Below are 23398 nucleotides of genomic sequence, written 5' to 3' on the forward strand. Positions count from 1 at the left end.
AAATTAAATGTAAAAAATTAATCAAAAAATATTATAAACTATAAACTATATACAAATGTAGCGAAAGATGATCGATGACTATAGGTTCTAATATCTGAATGACGGTCTAAGTCGTATATTGCAATTTCCTCGATTTGTATGGGCGATAAGTTATTCGGTATGAGACGTCTTTAACAATTTTCTCCTTATAGACGCAACGAATAGAAGTAAGATTAGCAGCGATCAAAAGCTCTTTTTATCGCATTAAGCCTATACCCCCTTTCATTTTTCGTGAACACTCCCTTTAAAAGTTATAGATTTGCGTTTTGCAATTGTAGATTTTTAAAATCTGCTAATATACTGGATGCCGAAGACTTAAAGCAGCGCAAAGCATGTTTTTTTTTAATTTTAATCACATGAGTTTGAAAACCCATCAATATCAAATAGATTCTAATACTATAGATGGAAACCCATCAATATCAAATAGATTCTAATACTATAGATGGAAACGTAGAATTTGTTCACTCTTAATACAGCTTCTGACGTCACAAGTGTCAACTCAGTTTTTGTGTCCGACAAAATTATGAATAATAGTGATAATTTTAGAATAAAGTGCTTATCTTCAGTAAAATAAGTGCAATTTTTTTTGTGTTCTTGATTTTTATTTTTACACTTTTTATTTAACCTTGGAAAACATGTCAAGTAATGTGAGAAAATATCGTGGTCCTTGTTATATTTGACACTTGTGACGTCGTGTATAATTGGTCCATTTCTCTGTTGCCACCTATTGTACTTGATAATCTATTTGATCAATATAAATTTCATGAGTTTGGTAAAACATGTTTCTAAGAGCGAATAGAATCGAAAATTTAACAATTTATTGAAAATTTGATTTGAAATTAATGATCAAGTGAAGAGTAATAATGGATTACAACCTCTAGTCGAGCTGATTAAAGACCATTCTAACCACGAGAATAAGGAGCTGATGGCAGCTGTTACAGGTATAAATCTGTTAAAGGGTAAAACGGATAGCAACAATGAAATTCTATATATTCGACTATATCTATCTATCATCAAATTCTATATATTCGACTATATCTATCTATCATCAAATTCTATATATTCGATTATATCTATCTATCCTCAAATTCTATATATTCGACTATATCTATCTATCCTCAAATTCTATATATTCGACTATATCTATCTATCATCAAATTCTGTATATTCGATTATATCTATCTATCATCAAATTCTGTATATTCAATTATATCTATCTATCTATCTAACCTATTCAGGTTAATAAGTTGTCAAGAGGCACAATAAACAGAGTTGATATTAGTTTAACAAACTAGCAAAGTATGAAACTAGATTTATAGATCATTTATATGTTCATAGAATTTGGTACTTCAACCCCCCCCCCTCCTCTCTCTCCCTCCCTTGCAAAATACCCATTTAAAGAGGAAAATTTCATAGTCCCCCCTCCCCCCACCACAATACTATTAAAAAAAATATTGTGAGAATCTGAACGAATACAAAATGTAGCTAAACCCTCCAGACAATGGCATGTCTAAATCACACATGGTACCTTTGAAAGCTTTGTCTGATTAAGTATACAATAGATGTCCATGTTTTTCTTTTGAAAACTGTTTTTTCATTTGTGTTTTTAGTACATAAGTGACTAGCGCAAACTTTAAAGGGAGTGTTCACGAAAAATGAAAGGGGGTATAGGCTCAATGCGATAAAAAAGCGCTTTTGATCGCTACCAATCTTACTTCTATCTGTTGCGTCTATAAGGAGAAAATTGTTAAAGACGTCTCATACCGAATAATTTAGCGCCCATACAAATTGAGAAAATTGCAACATACGACTTAGACCGTAAAAAATAATCAATTTAATTTCAAAGAAATCATTCAGATATTACAACCTATGGTCATCGATTATCTTTCGCAACATTTGTATATATTTGATATTTCATACTATAGTTTTGATTTTGTTTTTTAAAATAATATTTAGATTACAACTTGTTTTCGAACATCCTGGAAAATATGAAAATGTCGTCTTCATTACCAAAAATCCTCGAAACAGGAATAAATGTTTTTTATAAGTAACTCTCTGATCATAACAATTAAAACATATTATGAAAAATCAACTATATACAAATGTGGCGAAAGATAATCGATGACTATAGGTTGTAATATCTGAATGATTTGTTTGATATTAATTTGATTTTTTTACGATCCAAGTCGTATGTTCCAACTTCCTCAATTTGTATCGGCGATACGATCTTCGGTATGTGACGTCTTTATTAATTTTCTCCTTATAGACGCAACAGATAGAAGTAAGATCGGTAGCGATCAAAAGCGCTTATTTATCGCATTAAGCCTATACCCTCTTTCATTTTTCCCGAACACTCCCTTTAAGCTAGAAACCCGACGATATTTTCCACATTATTCATTAGATTAAAGGGACTGTAAAGGAAAAATGAAAAGTGGAATAGGCTGAAATCTGAGAATCTCATGAGTTGAACGATACCTATCTATATGATGTTCCTGTCTCGAGAAATTGACATAAAACTGTGTCAAAATTATACCAAAACGTATATATGTAAAATATACGTCCGTATTATGTGACCAGAACTCCCTCCAATGGGCTGCAGTATACTAGTCACGTGATACAGACGGAGACACGTGACAATAATACTTTACTGCCATTGGTTGGAGTTCTGGTCACGTGATCCGTGCGTATAAAAATATCAATTATATCTATTAAAAATGAAAATTTATTAAATTCAAATAATAATAGAAGCAAACCTGAGATTCTCAGGCTTCTATGTCGTTATCAGATTGGTTGCGTATTTGTTGAATATTATCTGTTTGATACTACAACTTTTATACAAAATATTACATATATACGCTTTGGTATAATATTGACACCGTTTTATAGCAATTTCTCGAGACAGGAATATCATAATCAACCTCTGAGATTCTCAGGTTTCAGACTTTTCATTTTTCCTTTACAGTCCCTTTCAGGTTTTAATTGGCACCGCTGGGAAACAGGAATGTCCCTCTTTAAATGGAAGGTTCACTTAAAATTACAACGACAATGATATGCAATGATATCTAGACATTAAACAACTCTAAAAGTTAGCCATTAAAATTTTAGACAGCCTTGACTTTAGAGTGTCACACCGGTTTAAACTTTGGTTTTTCCTCCCCAACTCACTTCAACTTTTTTATAGCTCTAGACATTTGCATTTTCAAATTGCAAAGCGCGTGTTTCTGACTTCAGTTGTAGAGGAGTAATTGACAAAATACTGCTCAATTTTTGCTTGAGAGTGGGACCATCTTGGTTTGAAGTGGATGTAAAATCAAAGATAGTTGTGTTGCTTTAAATATTCATTTTTAATAATATATCTCAACTCTCTATTTTAAAAACAGTATTTTCCAAGAAGAAAATGTTTTGCAAGATAGATTTTATAATATGATAAATTACATTTGTATATTATTGTGACTTCACTTTAGAAGCTTCTTACGAAAATATTTATTTTTGTTGAAATATATTCATATTTGATGCACTCCAGACATATGATGACAGCAAATACATTCAAAAGGAATCGATTCATACAATTCTCTGTTATGCGAATTTAGATATTTTGGACATGCATTTGCATTCGTATTTTGGGGCCTCCGTCACGGGAAAATATTAATTTTTGGTGACAGTAATGTATGAAAAACAAAAAAGAAATCAATTCATTGTAAAAATAAAAAAGTGATTTAATAAAAATAAAAATAATGTTTTTTTTTAACAATCACTAGATCATTATTTTTTCCTCTTAGATGATTTTAATATAGAAATCTGCAAAAATATTGTTTTTTAAACTTTTCTGTTAAAGTTCATAAAAAATCTCTCTCTTATATATATACAGGGTGAGCGTAATATACAGGGTGAGTCAAAAAAAAGTGTGATTTACTGCGCCTGGTACAAAAGTGTACCTTTTTTCGTGCAACTCTCCTGTATGGAAATTTTTCAATATTTTTTTCATTTTTTTTTCATTTTTTTTGGTACTCCAATTGCCAAAAAAAAATCCGCGAACTTTTTTTTCTCTCAAAATCAAAAGTTTAGAAAAGCAAAAATGTGTATATAAATTATTTCTATCGAAGTCTAAAATTTTATACAGATTGAATCACAGAATCACAGAAAATTGGCAAAATTGTAACAAAGAAAATTCGCAATTTTCACTCCTGTTCTAATTTTAAGGAAAATTTGTTTTTCAATGTTTCTTCATGTTTCAACTGAACAGCGTATATTTTTTAACTTTTGATTATACTAAGAAGAAAGGAACTAGAGAATTCAAACTTTTTCTTAAAAATTAGACCAAAACTGAAAATTTCGAATTTTCTTTCTTAGATTAAATACATATTGGGAAAACTGGATTGAACCAAAGTTTAGCTTTTATACAGATTCACGATTGAAAGTTTTCCATATTCCAAACCAAACTTTCCTTCGAGATATTCCAAACCAAACTTTTCTCCTAGATATTCCAAACCAAACTTTCCTCCTAGATATTCCAAACCAAACTTAGATATTCCAAACCAAACTTTTCTCCTAGATCATAGAGTAATAAAACGAAGAGGTGAAGCTTAGCTTGTGATGTACACAACTGACCACTCTATCAATTAATTAATTACTCTATGTCCTAGATATTACAAACCAAACTTTTTTCCTAGATTTTCTGAACAAAACTTTCCACCTATATTTTTATTAAACCAAACTACCTCAATTGTTTACCAAACCAAACTACTCCAAATCAAACTATCTACAAGGTTTAGCAAAGCAAACTTATCAAGATTTATCTAACCAAACTACCAAACCAAACCAAACCACCCCAAATGTTTACCAAACCATATTTCCCCGTGGTTTACCAACCGACTTTTCTAAAGATTTTGACAGGAAGTTATAATGTAAGGTATATTTTCTTTCATTTCTGTAATTTTCTAAATTCCCTATTGACACAAATCTGGATCAAGCTCATAATATTGATTTAATGATGTTAAGTGTAGCAAACATTTCCAAAGGTTCTTCTTATTAATTAAAAATGGAGTTTTAGCCAACACTGAAGATTTGAATTTTGATGAAACAATTCTAATATTTTGATGATATTTTCCCGCTTGGTAGTTATGCTCAAAGAGACTGCAGGCTTAATTTCTTAATTTCATTTTCGAAATGATTTGTTCGATTCACAACGGTGCGATTCACAAGTCTGATTTACAACGGTCCGATTCACAATGGTCCAATTCACAAAGGTCCGATTCACAACGGTCCAATTCACAACAGTCCGATTCACAATGGTCCAATTCATAGCAGTCCGATTCACAACAGTCCAATTCACAATGGTCCGATTCACAACGGTCCGATTCACAACGATCCGATTGACAACAGTCCGATTCACAACGGTCCGATTCACAACGGTCCGATTCACAACAGTCCAATTCACANTAGGCGTAAGTTTAATTTAGAACAGTTTGTATTTAGGAAATGTTGCAACACCTAACATTTTGTTTTTAAAATCATTAACTATCAAAACATTAAAGGATTTAAGATCGAACAGAATTTTAAGAATATCTCCCAAATTAATTCTGTAATTAAACAATATTAACTTGAAAATTATATTAAAATAAATGAAATTGTCCCTCAGTATGAGAGTATAGATATTAGATAGTGGCTTTGATTTAGGCCTGGTTATATGAGAGAGAGAATGAAGGGGGAGGGAACAAGTGTTCATTACAATATTGTATGCTGCAAGCAACGTAACTGGAGTATTATTAGTTATATACTAGCCTTTCTCCTTTTTACAGTATTTCAGTTTTAAAAAACTTCAGGGGACTGCAATCGTAATATCAAGAGAGTGTGACCCTCATGAGATTGATTTACAATGGTACCCTTGCGCCTTTCTTGCTTCAGACACGTTTGTCAAGGTAGAAATACGACCAGGTTACTAGGGTATTGTTGTGAATCATGCATGCCTTTTTTCATGAAGGTTTACTCATAATTGCGATAAAAGTCCCTTTACAGGAAAAGTAACTTTTAGTGCTGTATCATTTAATGGTTGCAAATAACGATTAATAATGATATAATACGTTAATTCAGGATTGAATTATGCAACGGAGACGTTTTCGTTTTCTATTAGAATATAATTTTGATGCCATTTTCGGTAAAGAAATCCACAAGTCCTTTTTATTACTTTTTCAAATTTAAAAGTTTTCACCAAAATATAAGTTATTTTCAGAATTGTAAACAAGTAAAAGCTAAAATTTCACTCACGCTAAACTTTTTAAATCTCTAAAATTTTATAATTAAAACCTTAAAACTACAACAAATCATTATTATAATGGTTAATTTGTAAAAATGAGAAATTAATCTAATGACAAGTGAACATATATGGCAGATTAATCAAACTGACAGATTATTAAAAATGGTGGATTAATCAAAATAATGGATTGATCAAAATTGCGGATTATTTGAGATGGTGGATTAATCAAAATGGTGAATTATAAAGATGGTGGATTAACCAAAATGGTGCAGTATACAGATGGTGGATTAATCAAACTGACAGATTATTCAAAATGGTGTATTAATCAAAATAGTGGATTACTCAAAATGGTCGATTATAAAGATGATGGATTAATCAAAATGGTGGGTTATTCAAAATAGTGGATTACTCAAAATGGTGGATTAATCAAAATGGTGGGTTTTTGAAGTTGGTGGATTTATCAAAATGGTGGATTATTCAAAATGGTGGATAATTCAAAATGGTGGGTAATTAAAAATGGTGGATTATTAAAATTGGTGGATTAAACAAAATGGTGAATTTATTAAATGAAGAATTTATAAAATGTCGACTTCAGATAAAATGTCTAGATCTAAATATGATCTTGTCCCGACATATGATCCGTATACTGGCCTCACCTCAGACCAGGCAGATATGAAGGCTTTAAACGATTCTGCAAGATATTATATTTCAAGCAGTTTAACTGAACAATTTCGACCAGTTATACAAGAGTTTGATATTTTTTGCATAACACTAGAGCACAACATATTTTTACGATACAGAAATAAACAGAAAACTTTAAAATAGGAAGACAACTTTTAGACTCAAGTTGTAACTTTAAAAAGTCCAAAGAGAATGGGACACAGCATATGTCAGTCCCATTTCACTTAATCAATGATGCATAATAAGTGTATAGTAAAGATTTTTGCTTTGTAAACAACATCAAATACAAAAAAGTTCTGATATAAAGTACACTAAATATAAATTCTATTTCAGAGTTTTCTGTTTATCACAGTAAAATAAGAAAAAAGTAATTCAAGCACTCCACTTTTAAACACGATTTGGACTAATTTTTCCGAGGGAACAGATTTTTGAGTTTAAACGATTACTGGACAATTTGGTTATAAAAAAATGGTGTTGTGAAAACAAAATGGCAACCGTTAAAAACAAAATGGCCGCCTTTATAAACAAAATGGTGGAAGGATGAAATAAAAATTCCAACAATGTTCAGAACCTATTCAGACGAAGACTTAAGGTATATAACGTAATAAAAATACATTTTTCACACAAAAAAAGAGAATTCAGTTATATAATAGCTGAAGGGCACGGCGTTGCCCGTGAAATTTTTTTTTAATTTCGAATTTTTTTAGCCTATGACACCCCCCGGCCACACATGAGTGTCCACAAAAAATTTCAGCTCAATCGGTCAAGCCGTTTGGCCGGCTATACGCAACATATACATATATATACGAATGTCTTGTTTTATCATAAAGAAAATTATCACTTTACTATATTTAATAAATAGGAAAAGGTTATTAAAACTTTTTCAATAAATTAATAAGCTACACTCATTAAAAAATATTTAGTTGACTGAATGTTGTATCCCAATTTTAAGTAATATTATTTTATATAAATATTATTGTTATCATTATTGTTATTATAATTACTATTTTAACTAATATCAACAAATTATTTACAATTCTAAAAACTGTATTTGCTTCTCTTAATTTTCTTTATATGTATTTATCCGATTTTGTATTCTACTTAGAGAATTATTTTTATGATTATTTCTTAGTATTTTTTCCTTTACTTTTAAGCCTTACTTGCTTTTAATTCTTTTAATAGATCTTTCTGTAAAATGTTGAAGCTTTTTCGCGGGGTACCCGGGTAGGGAACCAATCTAAATTTTACAGCATGGGGCTATAATATACAGCTGATTTAACTGTATTGCACGTCAATAATAAAATTCACAATGAAGTTAGTATCATAATGATATAGTACACAATTGTTTCATATAAGTGTTCAAAGCTCACATCAATGTTTTTGAAGTCACTTTTATAGAAGACCACAGTTAAAAACAACAATTTTTAAAAAGAAAAATCATTAAAACCTCATTCATAAAAAAGAATAATCTTATTCATAAAATTTACTTCCCTAAAGCCACAATTTTAATCACTTTTGAATAATTAGTTTTAAGACTAAGCTGGCATTAAGAGACTAAATTAAATCACAATCTAAACTCTACAGGAAGCAAAATTAAATTTTTGAATCATGCGCGCCCGTTCTAAAAGGAATGAAAATTACATGATTTGACTCTCACCTGTATTTTGTTTTTATTTGTAACCAGCATAATACGAAATAGTAAGATANATAGTGTTTAAGGCTATCCTCTTAACAGTTTTAAACTAAAATATATAGATTATACATGTATATCTAAATATAATTATTTGATTACTAAATTATTTGATTATTTGTGTATTCGATAATTTAATTATTAGGTTATTTAGTTATAAAATTTGATTTTAGTTTTTAACCATTCTTTATTTTGAACTTTAGCATGTGTGAGTAATCATCCTAAATATAGTTGTTATGACGTGATGACTATAAGGGCATTAATACATTCTCACCCTAATCAAATTTGTTTTTTTGCTCCATCTTAAATTTTGATGTCATTACATCAGACTACATTTGACTTTTAACAAATCAACATTAAAGGGATTGTAAGCTTAATTTCAAGTGGATTTTTATTTAATTTTTAATTTATTTTCAACATCAACAGGGGCACCTTGATCAGGACGAGACGATTTCGTCGCGTAACACATGTAAAAAGAGCCTCCCCGATTTACAACAGTATCTAATAAACCTTTGATTGGTCAAGGGTGTTACCCTTGACCAATCAAAGGTTTTTTCCTTATTTATCTACAGAAACACTTGTAATTTTTTAACATTCATATTGCAGACTGTTTATATTTAAGAAATTTTAATTTTTTTGTCTAAAATTGACATAATATAAATATTCACATTCGAATATTTATAGAACGGCTATGGACATTAAATACTCTAGGGTTTTCAAAAGATAAAAGTGACGTCATCATCCGTACGTTTAGACTCGTTACCTAAACTCCAATTTTACAGCGCTTTACACAACATTTAAGAGACATATACACTGAGTTCTCTCTCCTCAATGATAGTTTAAATTTTAAAGGCTGCCGTTTTTAATCGGTGTTATGTCTCTCTTTAAATGAAAGGTTACTTAAAATTACGCAAACAATACAATCCCTTTAAAAAGTTTTGTTCATTCTGGAAGAGTAAAAATTACTATAATAGAAAATCTTTGTGTTAAATTCTATATAGTCTTCATGCAAATTCGAATCATTTTTACAACAAGTAAAAGAGTTACAAAGTGAAAATTTGACTTATGTTATAAAGGCAAAATGGAATATGCACATTACATGTACACAAAACCTGTACAAACTGTACAACAGATAGAAGAGGATAAAAGGTGTACTGCTTAATTTTATATCCAGGGTTCAATCCTTGCATGATCTGAACTGCAGTACGCAGCAATTTCTGGTACTTCTCGGTCTAGTGTAATAATTGACTTACAGATAATTTTTTTCTCTGAAATTGTTTGGGACTTATATTTCTAAATCTTATCATTTGTCAATATCTTATAATTGGATAATTCTTGAAAAAGTGATTTCATTGCAAAGTTAAGAGTGGACACAAAGAAATCTATTGAACAAAATCTGAAAAAAAAGTTGAAAATAATAGTTCATGAACTATAGAATAAAATGAAACATTCCATGATTCATTCTGATGAAAAATGTGCACTCGCCATCAAGTCAAAGCGCTATTTTCATAATATCCCAGCTGACAGCAAATCCATAGAATTTGCAGTATCACAAAAGTAATCTCAGCTATAGATCATCCGGTTCAACAAAAATGTTGGCAAGAATTCTTTATATATTCTAAAAAAATGACTTGACGAAGGTTAAGATACCAACTCAAATCATTAAATACTAATTCTTGATAAGCTAAATTTGATTTTAGTAAAAAAAAAATCAGTTTTGATCACATTCCATATTTTGTGGTTTATTGCAAGCTTTATTTTTCAAGAAGTTTTGGAATCTTTTAAACGATCTTAACTTAGTCTCTCTTATGATAAAATTTAAATTTTCTTTTACTTTTTTTCTGAAGGAACCTTTTTTTACATTTTTGAATGATAGGCGTTGAACTGAAACCATCTCTGTTTTATTTCCAACCTGGATACGGACGGTTCTCAGTGAACGAGATATTATTCTGTATAATTCTTAATGATTTGATCATTTCGGAAGGCAGACTCTGCATGAAGGAATCAAATGTGGGGTTTTCCGTCCAAAACAACGGAAGTTTGATGGAATTATGGGTGACATACTTGGCAGGGGCTGTTGTTTGCTCCGTCATGATGCCGTAGTATATATATCAGGATAAACTGGCCAGAATTAAATCACTGAAGTCAGGGTCTCCAATATAGAAGTCGTTTTTAATAAAAAGATATATATACTTTGTCTTTATACATTTACTTGAAGACAGAAACATAAAACAGGCTTCTAATGGCACGAGTTAAAACGTACTGTATGAACTGATTTGATTACAAGAAAAATGGAGAAATTAGCAAAATTAAAAATTTTTCAAGTCAGCAAGACAAAATTATCTTCCACATTTTGATCACATATTCAGGTTTCAATGTTACCGTTGTAAATCGGACATTGCTATAAATATATGGAGGGTCACATGCAATTACACCTACTGCATTTCTGTTAAGGCTAATTGGAAACTGGTTTATTCTCAATGAGTAAACAATGATTCACCAAGACCGGCCTTTCTGTCATGCGCAAAAATATCCTTGTTATTTTTTTATAAAACTAGTTCCGATGTGTCCTATTATGTACGTCACAGTAAATGTTTATGCAAACCCCATTCTCGCTTTCTGACAGTTTTTAAGGTTTCAGGTTTTAAAATTTCATTCAATTCATCAGATATATAAAGTATCATTACTGCTACTTCTAAAAAACTAAGAATTTAATTTCTTCCAACTTTACGGAAATTCTTTAAAATAGTTTTTTTTCACAATTTAACCTATCCTATTTAGGGGAATGCGAATTACTTCTGGCAAAGTTGTTATAAGAAAGGATGATGGAAACCTTATCGGAATCAGTATTGGGGGCGGAGCCCCACTTTGTCCATGTCTATATGTTGTTCAGGTAAAATATAGGAATCAGTATTGGGGGGTAGCCCCATTTTGTCCCTATCTATTTGAAGTTCAGGTAAGATACGGCGTAGTCCCACTTTTCCTCTGTCCATTTCTTTTAATGCAGGGGACATTAGTTCCCAAACTAACACTTGGCCCATTTCTAATACAGAGTGTTCGGTATGGGCACAAATTGAAAGACTAGGGTTTTAGGATCCCAGCACATATCGAGAGTAAAATTCGATAATTAATCAATAACCAACATTATATTAAGAATGACAAGGACAACCATTCCCAATTTAAAAGTATTTTCTGGAATCAAAATGATAAAAGGAGTTTTTTTACATTAAAACCCTTGACTGTTTTCAAGACAATGTCAGGTTTTCCATTTTAGTGCATATCCTGAATTTGAAATATTGTTGCGTTTTCGAGACAAAACTAACTTTCCCGTTTTTAAGTATAATCCTCAATTCAGAACAAGACTCACTTTAATAACTTACAAAATAAATTACTGAAAGTAAAAATTATGTTATGAAGACTAAATTAACAGCTAAATTATTTCTAAAATCTTATTTCCCTATTTTATTTGTTAAATATGAAATAAGAGAATAATGTTGGTTTAATTTCCCGCATTCTAAATAAACAATTTCCCGGATTTCTAGTTAAATCTACATTGTAAGACTACCTGTAACCCTCCTTGTAAAGATGGCAATGCCTGATTCACAACGGAACCCTAGTAACCTTAATCTGATCAACAACGTGGAAGATATTTTCGTTTATCTAGGTTTAAAATGCGTTTATTTCTGACAATTTCTTTATGTTTTCCTCAGTTGATCCGCAATCCACTTGTGTAGAGAAACCACAATTGAAAATAATCAGTGTACAAAATTATAAGAAATATCTAATTCTTGATCAGAAAGGTTTACTAAAATTAAGCGAACAGACCCTTTACATTGATTGATTAGGTGTTTGATAATACACCTGCAGCTCGTGATGGAACTTTGGAGAGTGGAGATGAAATAGTTGGAGTTAATGGCACTAATGTCAAGGTAAGAACATCTATTAAAGGTTTTCCTTCCCTTTAAAAATATCATTCAGATACCGGTTCATGCTTGATTTACTATATACGGGATTTTGTCCAGGGGGGGGGGAAGGACTAAGGAGGGGGCTTAACCTTTTTTGATAGTCCAGGAATATACAGTCATCGTCGCATATATCAATACAATGAAGACAAATTTCAATTGCAACTTTAATCTATATTAAGCTATTAAACAGCATGAATGCGAATAAACATTTAAAATTCGATGATGGTGATGGACCAAACCTCTGTAGAGTAAAAAAAAGTAAATGTTAGTTCCACATTTTATTGAAAATATATTTCGGTCTGGGTTGACCCTCGTCAGTTCTTGAGATTGTTTCTGTCAGGAAGATTAAAAACACGAATAAACATGAAAACAATGAAAAACTGTCGATTGAAAAAGCTTATCTTTGATTACTTTTAAACTTGTAATTCTCAAAAAGCTTGTTAACAATCAAAACTTAAATAAAAAGACGTCTTCAATGTGTTTGATATAATCTACCAGGTCATGACACCTTTACATTTAAATTTTTTATATATTTTAATGTTCACTTTAATTCAACAATAAAAAACTCAAGAATAATATTAAAATTAATTCTGTTTTCAGGGTAAGACTAAAGTAGAGGTGGCGCGAATGATCCAGAATAAATCTGACGAAGTTGTGATTAGTTACAATAAACTTCATGCAGAACCAAAACAAGGTGGGTTAATATTATATTTATATATATAATATACATGATTCCCCTTGGTAGCTATGATCTCAGCGATCCAAAACATCCTTGAATTGCTGATCGTAAAAGATCAACAAAACTCGCCCACTGTTACAATAATTCATATTTGATCAACAAAGATTTTATGGGTACGGTTGTGACTTGGGCATGCTTTGCATGGAGGGTCACTTGATATTTCTAGAAGGTCACTTGATATTTCTCTAGGGTCACTTGATATTTCTAGAGGGTCAGTTGATATTTCTCTAGGGTCACTTGATATTTCTAGAGGGTTACTTGATATTTCTATAGGGTCACTTGATTTTTCTAGAGGGTCAGTTGATATTTCTCTAGGGTCACTTGATTTTTCTAGAGGGTTACTTGATATTTCTAGAGGGTTACTTGATATTTCTATAGGGTCACTTGATTTTTCTAGAGGGGCACTTGATATTTCAACAGGGGCACTTGATATTTCTACAGGGGCACTTGATATTTCTAGAGGGGCACTTGATATTTCTAGAGGGTCACTTGATATTTCTATAGGGGCACTTGATATTTCTAGAGGGGCACTTGATATTTCTAGAGGGGCACTTGATATTTCTAGAGGGGCACTTGATATTTCTATGAGAGGCACATGTTTGTTGATGAGGCACATCCCTTTTTTAATATGAACATTAAACACCCTTGTCCAGTAAATCGATATTAGATTATTTGAAAGTTATCATGGTGACCGGGCATTATAGAACTTTAGTGCTTTCGTTTAACTCTCTGGATGTGAATTCGTTAAAATATGCAGATTCAAGATTCACAGAATATCATACTGTCATGCTCTCAAAACACGTAAATAGAAAAGGTTGTAATTTGTTTTTAATTAGCAGTTAAAGGGACTGTAAGCGTAATTTCAAGTGATCCTCTATGCAAAAAGGGAAATTCCTGTTTACAACGGTTTTATTGTCTAGTACAGATATATGTGTGTGTAAACTTATCGAAACCCGCTGCAAATTCCGGTGTGCGCAGTGCTTAGTTTAGACTATACTATTCGCAGCGGCAACCGGAGTTTGCAACTGAATAAAAACGGGAATTGATAAGTTTACAGACACTTACTCTGAACCTCTGAAGTTTACAGACACTTACTCTGAACCTAACAAACGAGAACAGGTTTTAAGGGTTCTACCCATAGAAATCGGACATTACCCTTTTTGCATGGAGGATCACTTAAATTACGCTTACCGTCCCTTTAAGATTATATATTTACAGAGCTATCCTGTGTAATGATAGCCTAGTAAAGAAGCTGGATGAACTAGAGAGAACTGAAGATATGTACAGAGGACTAGTTAGTCATACTAGACGTGTACTGTTGGGATACTATGATCTTGTCAGAGTATGTAAAGGTATGAGTTATCCACAAAGGATGAGGCTTCTGAGCCCGAAATTTAAATGAGACTCGTTGAACGAAAATCCCAAGTTTCCTTTTCGAGGTCTTAACATTTGTGTAGATTTGATTTAAGAGATTCGAAAAAAATGGAGAATATGAAGAAACAAAATAAAATTATAATTCATAACAAAAATATTCATATCTACAAAACTGTCTGACCCCATCCGTTTATCGTACGCAATACAGTGTACCGTGCTTTTATTGTACTGTCTATATTTTGTACTCGGTACATTGTACTTTATACATTGTACCCTGTACACGGTTTAATTTCCAAATATGAACACTTATTTTTTCCCATAGATGATGCTTCTCTTTACAAACATTGAAATTTTTAAAATTTGAAATGTATTCTTTTTTAAATACTCGAAATATTTTTATTTTTATCTACATTGTTATTAAATTCACCGTGCAAGAAGAAAATGAAGCGAAGTTTTGTTAATTATGATTAAAAGCATCATTTTTATTTCTTAGAACCATTAACTATACTTTTTTAAACAAATATTAAGAGTGGAATTTTTTATTGTTATCATTTTGCATTTTTTACAGTTAATAATAAAAAATATTTTAATCAATTTTTCTCTTTATCTCTAAAATTATATCTTTTCAGAATAGCCGTATAAACTTGATAACTAATGCAAAATCTAGATAAAAATATGTTTTTTTAGAATTGGGTGATGAGTTTTACAAGATTGGAGTGAGAGAACCTCAACCAGCGGCTAACAGAGCCTTCTGTGAGTTTGGAGAATATCATAGGTAACATTTGATCCAATATTTGCACAAACTTTTACAAAGGGTACAACCAAAGGAAACTATTGTAATGTTTACTTTAAATGGAAAACTCCCGTAGAGATTTTTTCCAAAAAGAAACTCCTCGAGCGATTATTTCCAAAGAGAAACTCCTCGAGTGATTATTTCCAAAGAGAAACTCCTCGAGTGATTATTTCCAAAGAGAAACTCCTCGAGTGATTATTTCCAAAGAGAAACTCCGCGAGTGATTATTTCTAAAGAAAAACTCTTGAAATGATTGCTTCCAAAGAGAAACTGCTCAAATGAATAATTTCAAAGCCAGAGAAACTCCTAAATGACTTCAGAAGAGAATTTCCTCACATGAATACTTCCAAAAAAAACCTCAACTCATAACTTTCAAAGTAAAACTCATGAAATAATTGTTTGTAAAGGGAACCCTCCAGAAGGGAAACAATTACCTTGTTGAATTGTTCCACCAGAAAAATAATTTCTAACAAATTTCAAGGCAAATGGAGAAGCTTGGTATTTCTATGCTTCGCCAAACCAAACCCATCCTCTCTGATCTAGGAACATATCTAACAAAGGTAATTATTACAAAAAGAAATCGTATTTCATTTCGTTTTTAATTTTTAAAATCTAGCGAACCTATATTTTTAGAAAAAGAAAAGGTAAAATTATTAACGAACTGTTTTATCGTTTTGAAAAGATCGTCTCGTTGTTTTTTTTTCTACATAGTTAACGAAACTTTAAGTTCGTTTTTAAGAAAAAATTAAAACGATTCATATCCCAGTCAGAGATATAGTGAAATAGTAAATCTGGGGATGGGGTTCTTACTGTTAAGGATTGGCACAGTTTTTAAGATCTGCTTTTAAAAATTTACTTTTCAGAGGCGCCAAAAGAATCGTTTTTTGTTACCCCAACATTATAACCTTGCTAAGTTTACTTTATATATAACATAATGTAAAATAATTACTCTGGACAAAGATATAAACCAAAAGTATTTTTAATGAGATTGGTAAAATCGTGTTGATTTCTCGTTTTAAAATATTGTTTTGGTTTCAATATGTTTAAAGATGGAGAAATGTTTGTACATAATGTATTTAAACCAAACTTATAAAACGCCGGATTTGGCTGTTCGGGTTAAACATTTTAGATTCTTTAGAGAACCTTTCCAAACTAAGGAAATAACCAGTTCAGTTACAATTGCCATAATACTTTTGCCATAAATACATTTGCCATAGATACATTTGCCATAATTACACTTGCCATAAGTTTCTAAATCTTACAAAGCTTTCGCCATAAATACATTTGCCATAAATACATTTGCCATAGACACATTTTCTAAATTTTACAAAGATATATACATCTAACTATTTTTCTATGAATGCTCTAAATTTTTTCAAGAACATTCCCAACTTTAGTTTTCTAACAATGCACTAATACACTAATTTTAAAATCAAAAGTTTTTATATTTTATTATATAACGGCTGACACGTGATGTCATTGAAGTATGATAGTTTTAGATTTTGTTACTGAAAAAACCTTTAAATACTAATATCTATGCAAAGGTATCATATATTTCTGCTGGAATTTAAGCGATAAATCTTCTTTTTCTCTGGTCATAGATATCTTTAAAAAGTAAGACTAATACCAATAAATAGCTAATAGGCTAGTTAGTTAACCATAATATTACCAAAATAAGTGAACGCTCCCTTTAAAATCTAAAAGATAAATGATTCTGCTAAGCAACATGGTTGTCACTTTTCATTTGGCATTGGCTTTAAAATTTATATTTTAAATAAAGTTTTAATATTTAGGCTATACCTGATACCAAGCTGACAATTAAACGATATGCAGATGTAAAATTTGAATACCTCTCATATTGCTTAAAGGTAAAATCTATTCGATATCAACAGTTTTTTTGTGCTTCTCTATTATTATTATTTTTTTTTATTTTGTATGATAATTAGATAACTTGGTGGTTATTCTTTATTAAACATTAACTGAAGTGCCCGGCGTTAATGCCCGTAGAATAAAAAAATGTTTAGCCATAGTTGCCCCAGGGATACCCATGGGTTCCCTCAAAAAATTCATCCAATTTTGTCCAGCAGTTCGATCATATATGTATATGAGCGAAGAGCATTATTATGTAGATTTGTCTGTAAAGTAACTAAATTTCATCAAAATTAAATTTTTTATCAAGAATTCTAAAACTTATTTGTTTACTGAAACAAAAGGATTTTTGTTGATAAAAATTTAAATAAATGGACTATCGAGGTAATTTAACAAGTGATCCTCCATTAAAAAGGTTGCATGTCAGATGCATTATGATACTCATGTGGCCTTCAGTCTGAGCATAATTAATGAAGTTTTTTTGTTTTGAAATTTGATAATTTCCATTTTGTTTTGTGTTCTAAAACAAGTTGCGGATTTCGACAGAAGAGAAAAAATTAAATTTTACTTAATTTCAAGAAAAGCGACGACACCTTCCTAATTTTTGCACAGAAAAAAAGAAAAAGGGGGGGGGTAATACTTGGTATTACTCTGACAAGTCCCTTTAAATTAGGTGAAAGAGTTTGATGATGAAGATTACTCCTACCAGGCCCTGCAGGAACCTCTTTACAGGTTTATCACATAAATCTCACTACCAACCGTGGGTTTCCAGCAAACGAAAACTTTCAAGAAAATTAACTTCGCAAATGGAAGCGAAAAAGAAGCGGAATGCTATGACAACTAAACAAAATATGCGGCAATTTCGGGAAAAAAGCTAAAGGCGAATTTTTTTCTTTCACGAAACAGATTGACTCGAAATTTCGCTGAAAAACTAATTTTCTATTTTTTTCTACGCGCGGAAAGGGGAAAAATTCTAAATTTTCGCGCAATAATTTCCCCATTTAGCTGGAAACCCTACTATACCCATTCATCGTATCTTGTCAGGCTTAATTTGTTTCATAAAATGTGTTAAGGGTCGACTCTAAAAATAGATTATTATAATATCAACAAATTTCTTGAAAATAATACTCTGAAAAAAAACTTATTGTTAACTTTTTTATATTTTTATTCAGATTTTCTCAAAAATTTAATAATTTATTATTTAGTTTTATTTTANAGAGGGTTAATTCAATGCATCTGTTAAATGGAGGGAGGCAAGGTTAGAGGGTTAATTCAATGCATCTGTTAAAGGGAGGGGGGCAAGGTTAGAGGGTTAATTCAATGCATCTGTTAAAGGGAGGGAGGCAAGGTTAGAGGGTTAATTCAATGCATCTGTTAAAGGGAGGGGGGCAAGGTAGAGGGTTAATTCAATGCATCTGTTAAAGGGAGGGGGGCAAGGTAGAGGGTTAATTCAATGTATCTGTTAAATGTATCTGTGTATAGGGTGGAGACAGGAAATTACGAGTACAGACTGATCCTGCGATGTCGAGCTGATGCTAGAAAAAGGTTTCTTTTGGATTTTAGTTTTTACCTTTTTTGGTTTTTGAAACATGATAATAAGTTGATTTCTTGATTTCTTGATTTCTTGATTCTTTTATTGATTTATTAATGAATTGATTTATTAATGAATTGATCAAATGATTTATTGATTTATTGATTAAGGTTTGCGTCTATGCGATCTGATGTGCTGGTAAAACTGGAATTATTAGATAATAAACACGTCCAGGTGAGCTCGATCAAAACAACAACTTTCATGTGATTTTTTCACCATAAAAAGGAAATTAAATTTTGTCAAAGTTTCAAATTCTATTTTACTTTAAACAAATCTGTAAAAAAAGTTTTTTTCAAAATTTGCAAAAAAGAATGATTTTTTAATTTCCTTATCTTGCCCCTAAAAAGGCTGGCCGGGTTTGAATCTATGTAGAAAAAATCCTAAGAGTAATTTTTCAAGGCCATCTCAAAAAAAATGTTGGCTTGAAAATGTAAATATATAAAAACTACATGTACCGAGTACGACAAAAAGTCTAATGTGACAGGAATATTTTAAATCTATAAACTCAACAACTAAAAATTTATGAAGCTCAACCATTTAAAAGTTATGACTTATTTTAGATTTGTCTGAAACACCGACCGGTCTTTTGACCGTTTTTGTAACCCTTCCCTACACTTTCATCCAAAAATAAAATTGATAAAAATCATTAAAATTAGTTTTTCTTAAAAGTCACGAATCTTCAAGATGAGTTAAAAAATGAGGGTGCAAACCCTCTATAAAGAATGAGCACCTTTACAATTCCATTTAAATTTTAAAAGAACAAAGGTTAATAACATCAGGATGCCAAGATATAGAGATTAGAAAGTTTAAGGCAAGTTCTTAGTTACTTTAAAGACGAAATATATAAAATATATGTCATCATATTTTTTATTGTTTATTTTTTCTCCAAATTTTTATTTTTAACAATATGTTAAAAATAAATGAGATGATGGTTGAAGCAATTAAACAGGGTGACGTCATAAAATTATGAAAATATTTTGTTATGATTATACTGCTTAGGATATTGTTCATCAGTTAAGAAGGCTTATGGAATCTTTAACAGAATTTCATATAGGTAAGTGAACCTTTACACTTAGATTATTAATTTACTTGATGAGCACAACAACCTACAGATAAACTTTGCTGATAGTACTAGCCTTTATTATAAACCGACTGTTGTCTTTATGAAATAAAATGTTATGTATAAATGATTTTTGCATGTGTAAATCGGAGAAGTTTAATATCAATGGTTTTTTTTATTTCTTTGACAGGAAAACTGCATATTGAACAGTAGACATACATTTTTTTTATACATTTTATTGGTATTGCTACGTCTAAAAAATATAAAGCAATACATTTTTGTTTACTTTGAGTGTTTATCAAAACTTTCATGGATAAATTTGTGTTGGGAAGTGTTAAAATTAATAAAAAGTGGCAAACTACCCAGGGAACATATTATCCTCGGAACTACCCAGGCAACATATTATCATCAGGGTGGTTTTTCATGTAAGGAGTACCACCATTGGAAACATTGGTGCGCCATTGAGCTAGCTGTTTTGAAAGAAAGAAAACTGTTTTGAAAGAAAAGAAAAAAAATGATTTTTTAAGAAAGAAATCTGTTTTTTGATTAAGTTTAAAGTTTTTTTTTACTAGCACAGATTAAAATATATGTGACATTGTGTGTGACTAATTAAACATATTTTCTCTGTATTACAGCCTGTCATAAGATGTTTGACGGTGTAAAACTGTTCCCTATAGAGGTAGAGCTGGGCAGAAACGCCTTTCAGTACAACACCAGCATCTATACAGATGTAAGTATGTACAAGTACAATGTGTTGTGCCAAAAATCAAAATTAATAAGTTTATCATAAAATGCATGGAAAAATTGAAAATATTGCAGTTTAAAGTGTTTACGATGAAAAAAATAACTTTCAAAGTTTAAACAAAAGATTTGATTCCAAAATTGGTCTGCCATTTCTGAAAAAAAAATATATTTTCCCACATATTTCATAAATTAAAACAACATTAACTGAATCTATGAAGAAAATGAATAAACAGACAACATTTGGGAAATTCTTGAATTAAGAAAATATCATGAAAGGAAACATTAAAATCTTTAAAAGTTCCTTTAAAACAAAATTATTTAAAACTTCAGTCTTGATTCTTCCTCTTTTATAAATCTGTAAACTAATTTTTTAAATAATCTTTGAACTTTAGGAAGATGTAGAAGAAGCTGAAGATGTGCTGGATGATGATATGCTTATCAATGCTGAAGATACCGTTCCAGAATCTGATTCTCTGATTGGATTGAACTTTACTGCTCCTTCTACCCTTTTAGGAACTGATGCACAGAAAACTGACATGCACAATGATAATTTTAATTCAGTTGGAGAACACACTTCAACCCTACTCATGGGAGATAATGAAAACTCTTGTCTTCTTGTGGGTGGAAATACTAATCCCAACCTTCTAATTGGCATGAATAATGATCAGATGTTGGGAGGGAACAGTAATTCCAGTCTCCTGATTAGTGGAGATAAAGATTCGGGTCTCCTGATTTGTGGAAACAAAGATCCTGGTCTTTTGATTGGTAGAGACAAAGATTCGGATCTTCTTATTGGTGGAAACAAAGTTCCAGGTCTTATGATTGGTGGAGACAAAGATTCGGATCTTCTTATTGGTGGAAACAAAGATCCAGGTCTTATGATAGTTGGAAACAATGATTCAAGTCTATTAATTGACAGAAACAATGATTCAGGCCCCCTGACCAATGTCAGCACAAATCCCAGTTTGATGTTTGACCAAACCCTTGGTTCAAGTCAGTTTATTGCTGGAAACTATGATTCAAGTCATGTGGTAAGTGGAGATAATGAATCAAGTCTCCTGATGAGAGGAAACAAAGATGTCAGTCCAATTATTGTTAGTAACACTGATTCAAGTAATGATAACTGCAACATGTTTGTTCCTGAAAATTCTTCTATTAAAGCTAGTCATACAAGCTTAATGAGCGAACAAATCATGTGTGGAGATGATCATCGCTCCCCAGACCCTCCTAAAGAAACTGATCAAAGTTTCTCCTCCAAGCCCGGAAAGGTTATTGCTTCAACAGGAGTAAAAGACAATTCTGAAGATAAAAATTACTCTTCAAGCAACAGAGCTACTAATCAAGAAGAAATAGGTATTTTTCAACTTTATTTATTTATTACTATTGCTGGAGTGCCCCTGGAGGAAATTAGACAATTTGGTCTAGTTGTTTGGCCAGCCCATTAAAATAAGCCATGAGCTTTATTATATGGATGACGTGTCTGCCACCCCTAGGGGCGAGTGGGAATATCCATTGTTTTAGCCCTGCATGATCATGACTGAATCCCCCTGCCTTCTTGATTTTTAAAAAGCTAGACTGGCAATCTTCTACCTCAACAAACCAAATCAATAAAAGCGTCAACCCAACCTAAAATTACATTTAAATACACTAATTTATTTTTCGTAGATGAATGGTGTTTGCCAGATCCAGAACCTTGAACTAAAGGCTTTCAGAACTAATGNAACTGCCAACATTGTCGACTCTAATCCAACTGATTTTTTCACATTCAAAAATTTGCGAATTTTTTTATTTTAAAATTGCGCATTTGTTCATTGGAGTAATGTTAAAAACGGAAATATTTGATATTTTACTGCATGGGGAAATTGGTGTTGGTAAAGATGCTGTTTTACTGCATGGGGAAGTTGCGTTGGGGAAATTAGTGATTGGGAAAGTTAGTGTTGGGGAAGTTGCAGTTGGGGAAATTAGTGACTGGGAAAGTTAGTGTTGGGGAAATTGGTTGTTGGGGAAATTGCTGTTGGGGAAGATGTCTCGGGGAAGTTGTGACTGGGGAAGTTGTGACTGGGGAAGTTGCGCTGGGGATCCAACCTAACCCCTTTCGTAGGACACCCTGTATTTCCAGACAGTTAATTTGTTACTAATTATTATATGTCTACTTTATATACCAGCAAGTTGTTAGTTACTGCTCTTCAATTAATGGTTTAGGGTAATATTACATTTTAACAATTGGCTTATTTTCTTAACAATTTAGTTTTTATGGCGGATAAACCAACAAGATAAACCAATTACAATGTACATATTATAATATTTAAATCAAATGTCAAAGTCTGATGTTTATTATTGGGAAAACTAAATTAATAGTTTGTTGACTAATTATTCCCTACCCTTACCATTTTAAAGCTTATAAACTTTTATTTTATCCTAATCTATGACTTTGCACTGTTCAAACAACTTTATAATTTCTTCAGGTCTTTTTGATTTGATTTGTGTGTACATCGAGGGAGGGGGTGCAGAGCATCCATGAGCCCTGCAAACTGACCTCCGGAGCCTCCTAATTTGCAGAATGCTCTCTAAGCCAAATCCGGCCAAGGCCTCATGCTAAG

The 23398-nt window shown here is 31.4% G+C and overlaps 1 protein-coding gene across 1 annotated transcript; it reads left to right on the forward strand.

The window, feature by feature from the left end:
* Nucleotides 1–6891: 6891 nt before the first annotated feature.
* On the forward strand, nucleotides 6892–22524 carry LOC111705520 (PRKCA-binding protein). The gene is made up of 16 exons (XM_023478099.1): nucleotides 6892–6958; nucleotides 7513–7565; nucleotides 11445–11556; nucleotides 12509–12592; nucleotides 13229–13326; nucleotides 14571–14719; nucleotides 15429–15516; nucleotides 16016–16094; nucleotides 17328–17402; nucleotides 18077–18135; nucleotides 18886–18948; nucleotides 19105–19168; nucleotides 19994–20048; nucleotides 20690–20784; nucleotides 21191–22151; nucleotides 22464–22524. The coding sequence occupies exons 1-16, from the start codon at nucleotides 6893–6895 to the stop codon at nucleotides 22493–22495; spliced, it is 2133 nt and encodes a 710-aa protein (XP_023333867.1). The 5' UTR covers nucleotide 6892; the 3' UTR covers nucleotides 22496–22524.
* Nucleotides 22525–23398: the final 874 nt, after the last annotated feature.

This window comes from Eurytemora carolleeae, unplaced genomic scaffold (genome assembly GCF_000591075.1).
Source record: "Eurytemora carolleeae unplaced genomic scaffold, Eaff_2.0 scaffold667, whole genome shotgun sequence".
NCBI lineage: Eukaryota > Metazoa > Arthropoda > Copepoda > Calanoida > Temoridae > Eurytemora > Eurytemora carolleeae.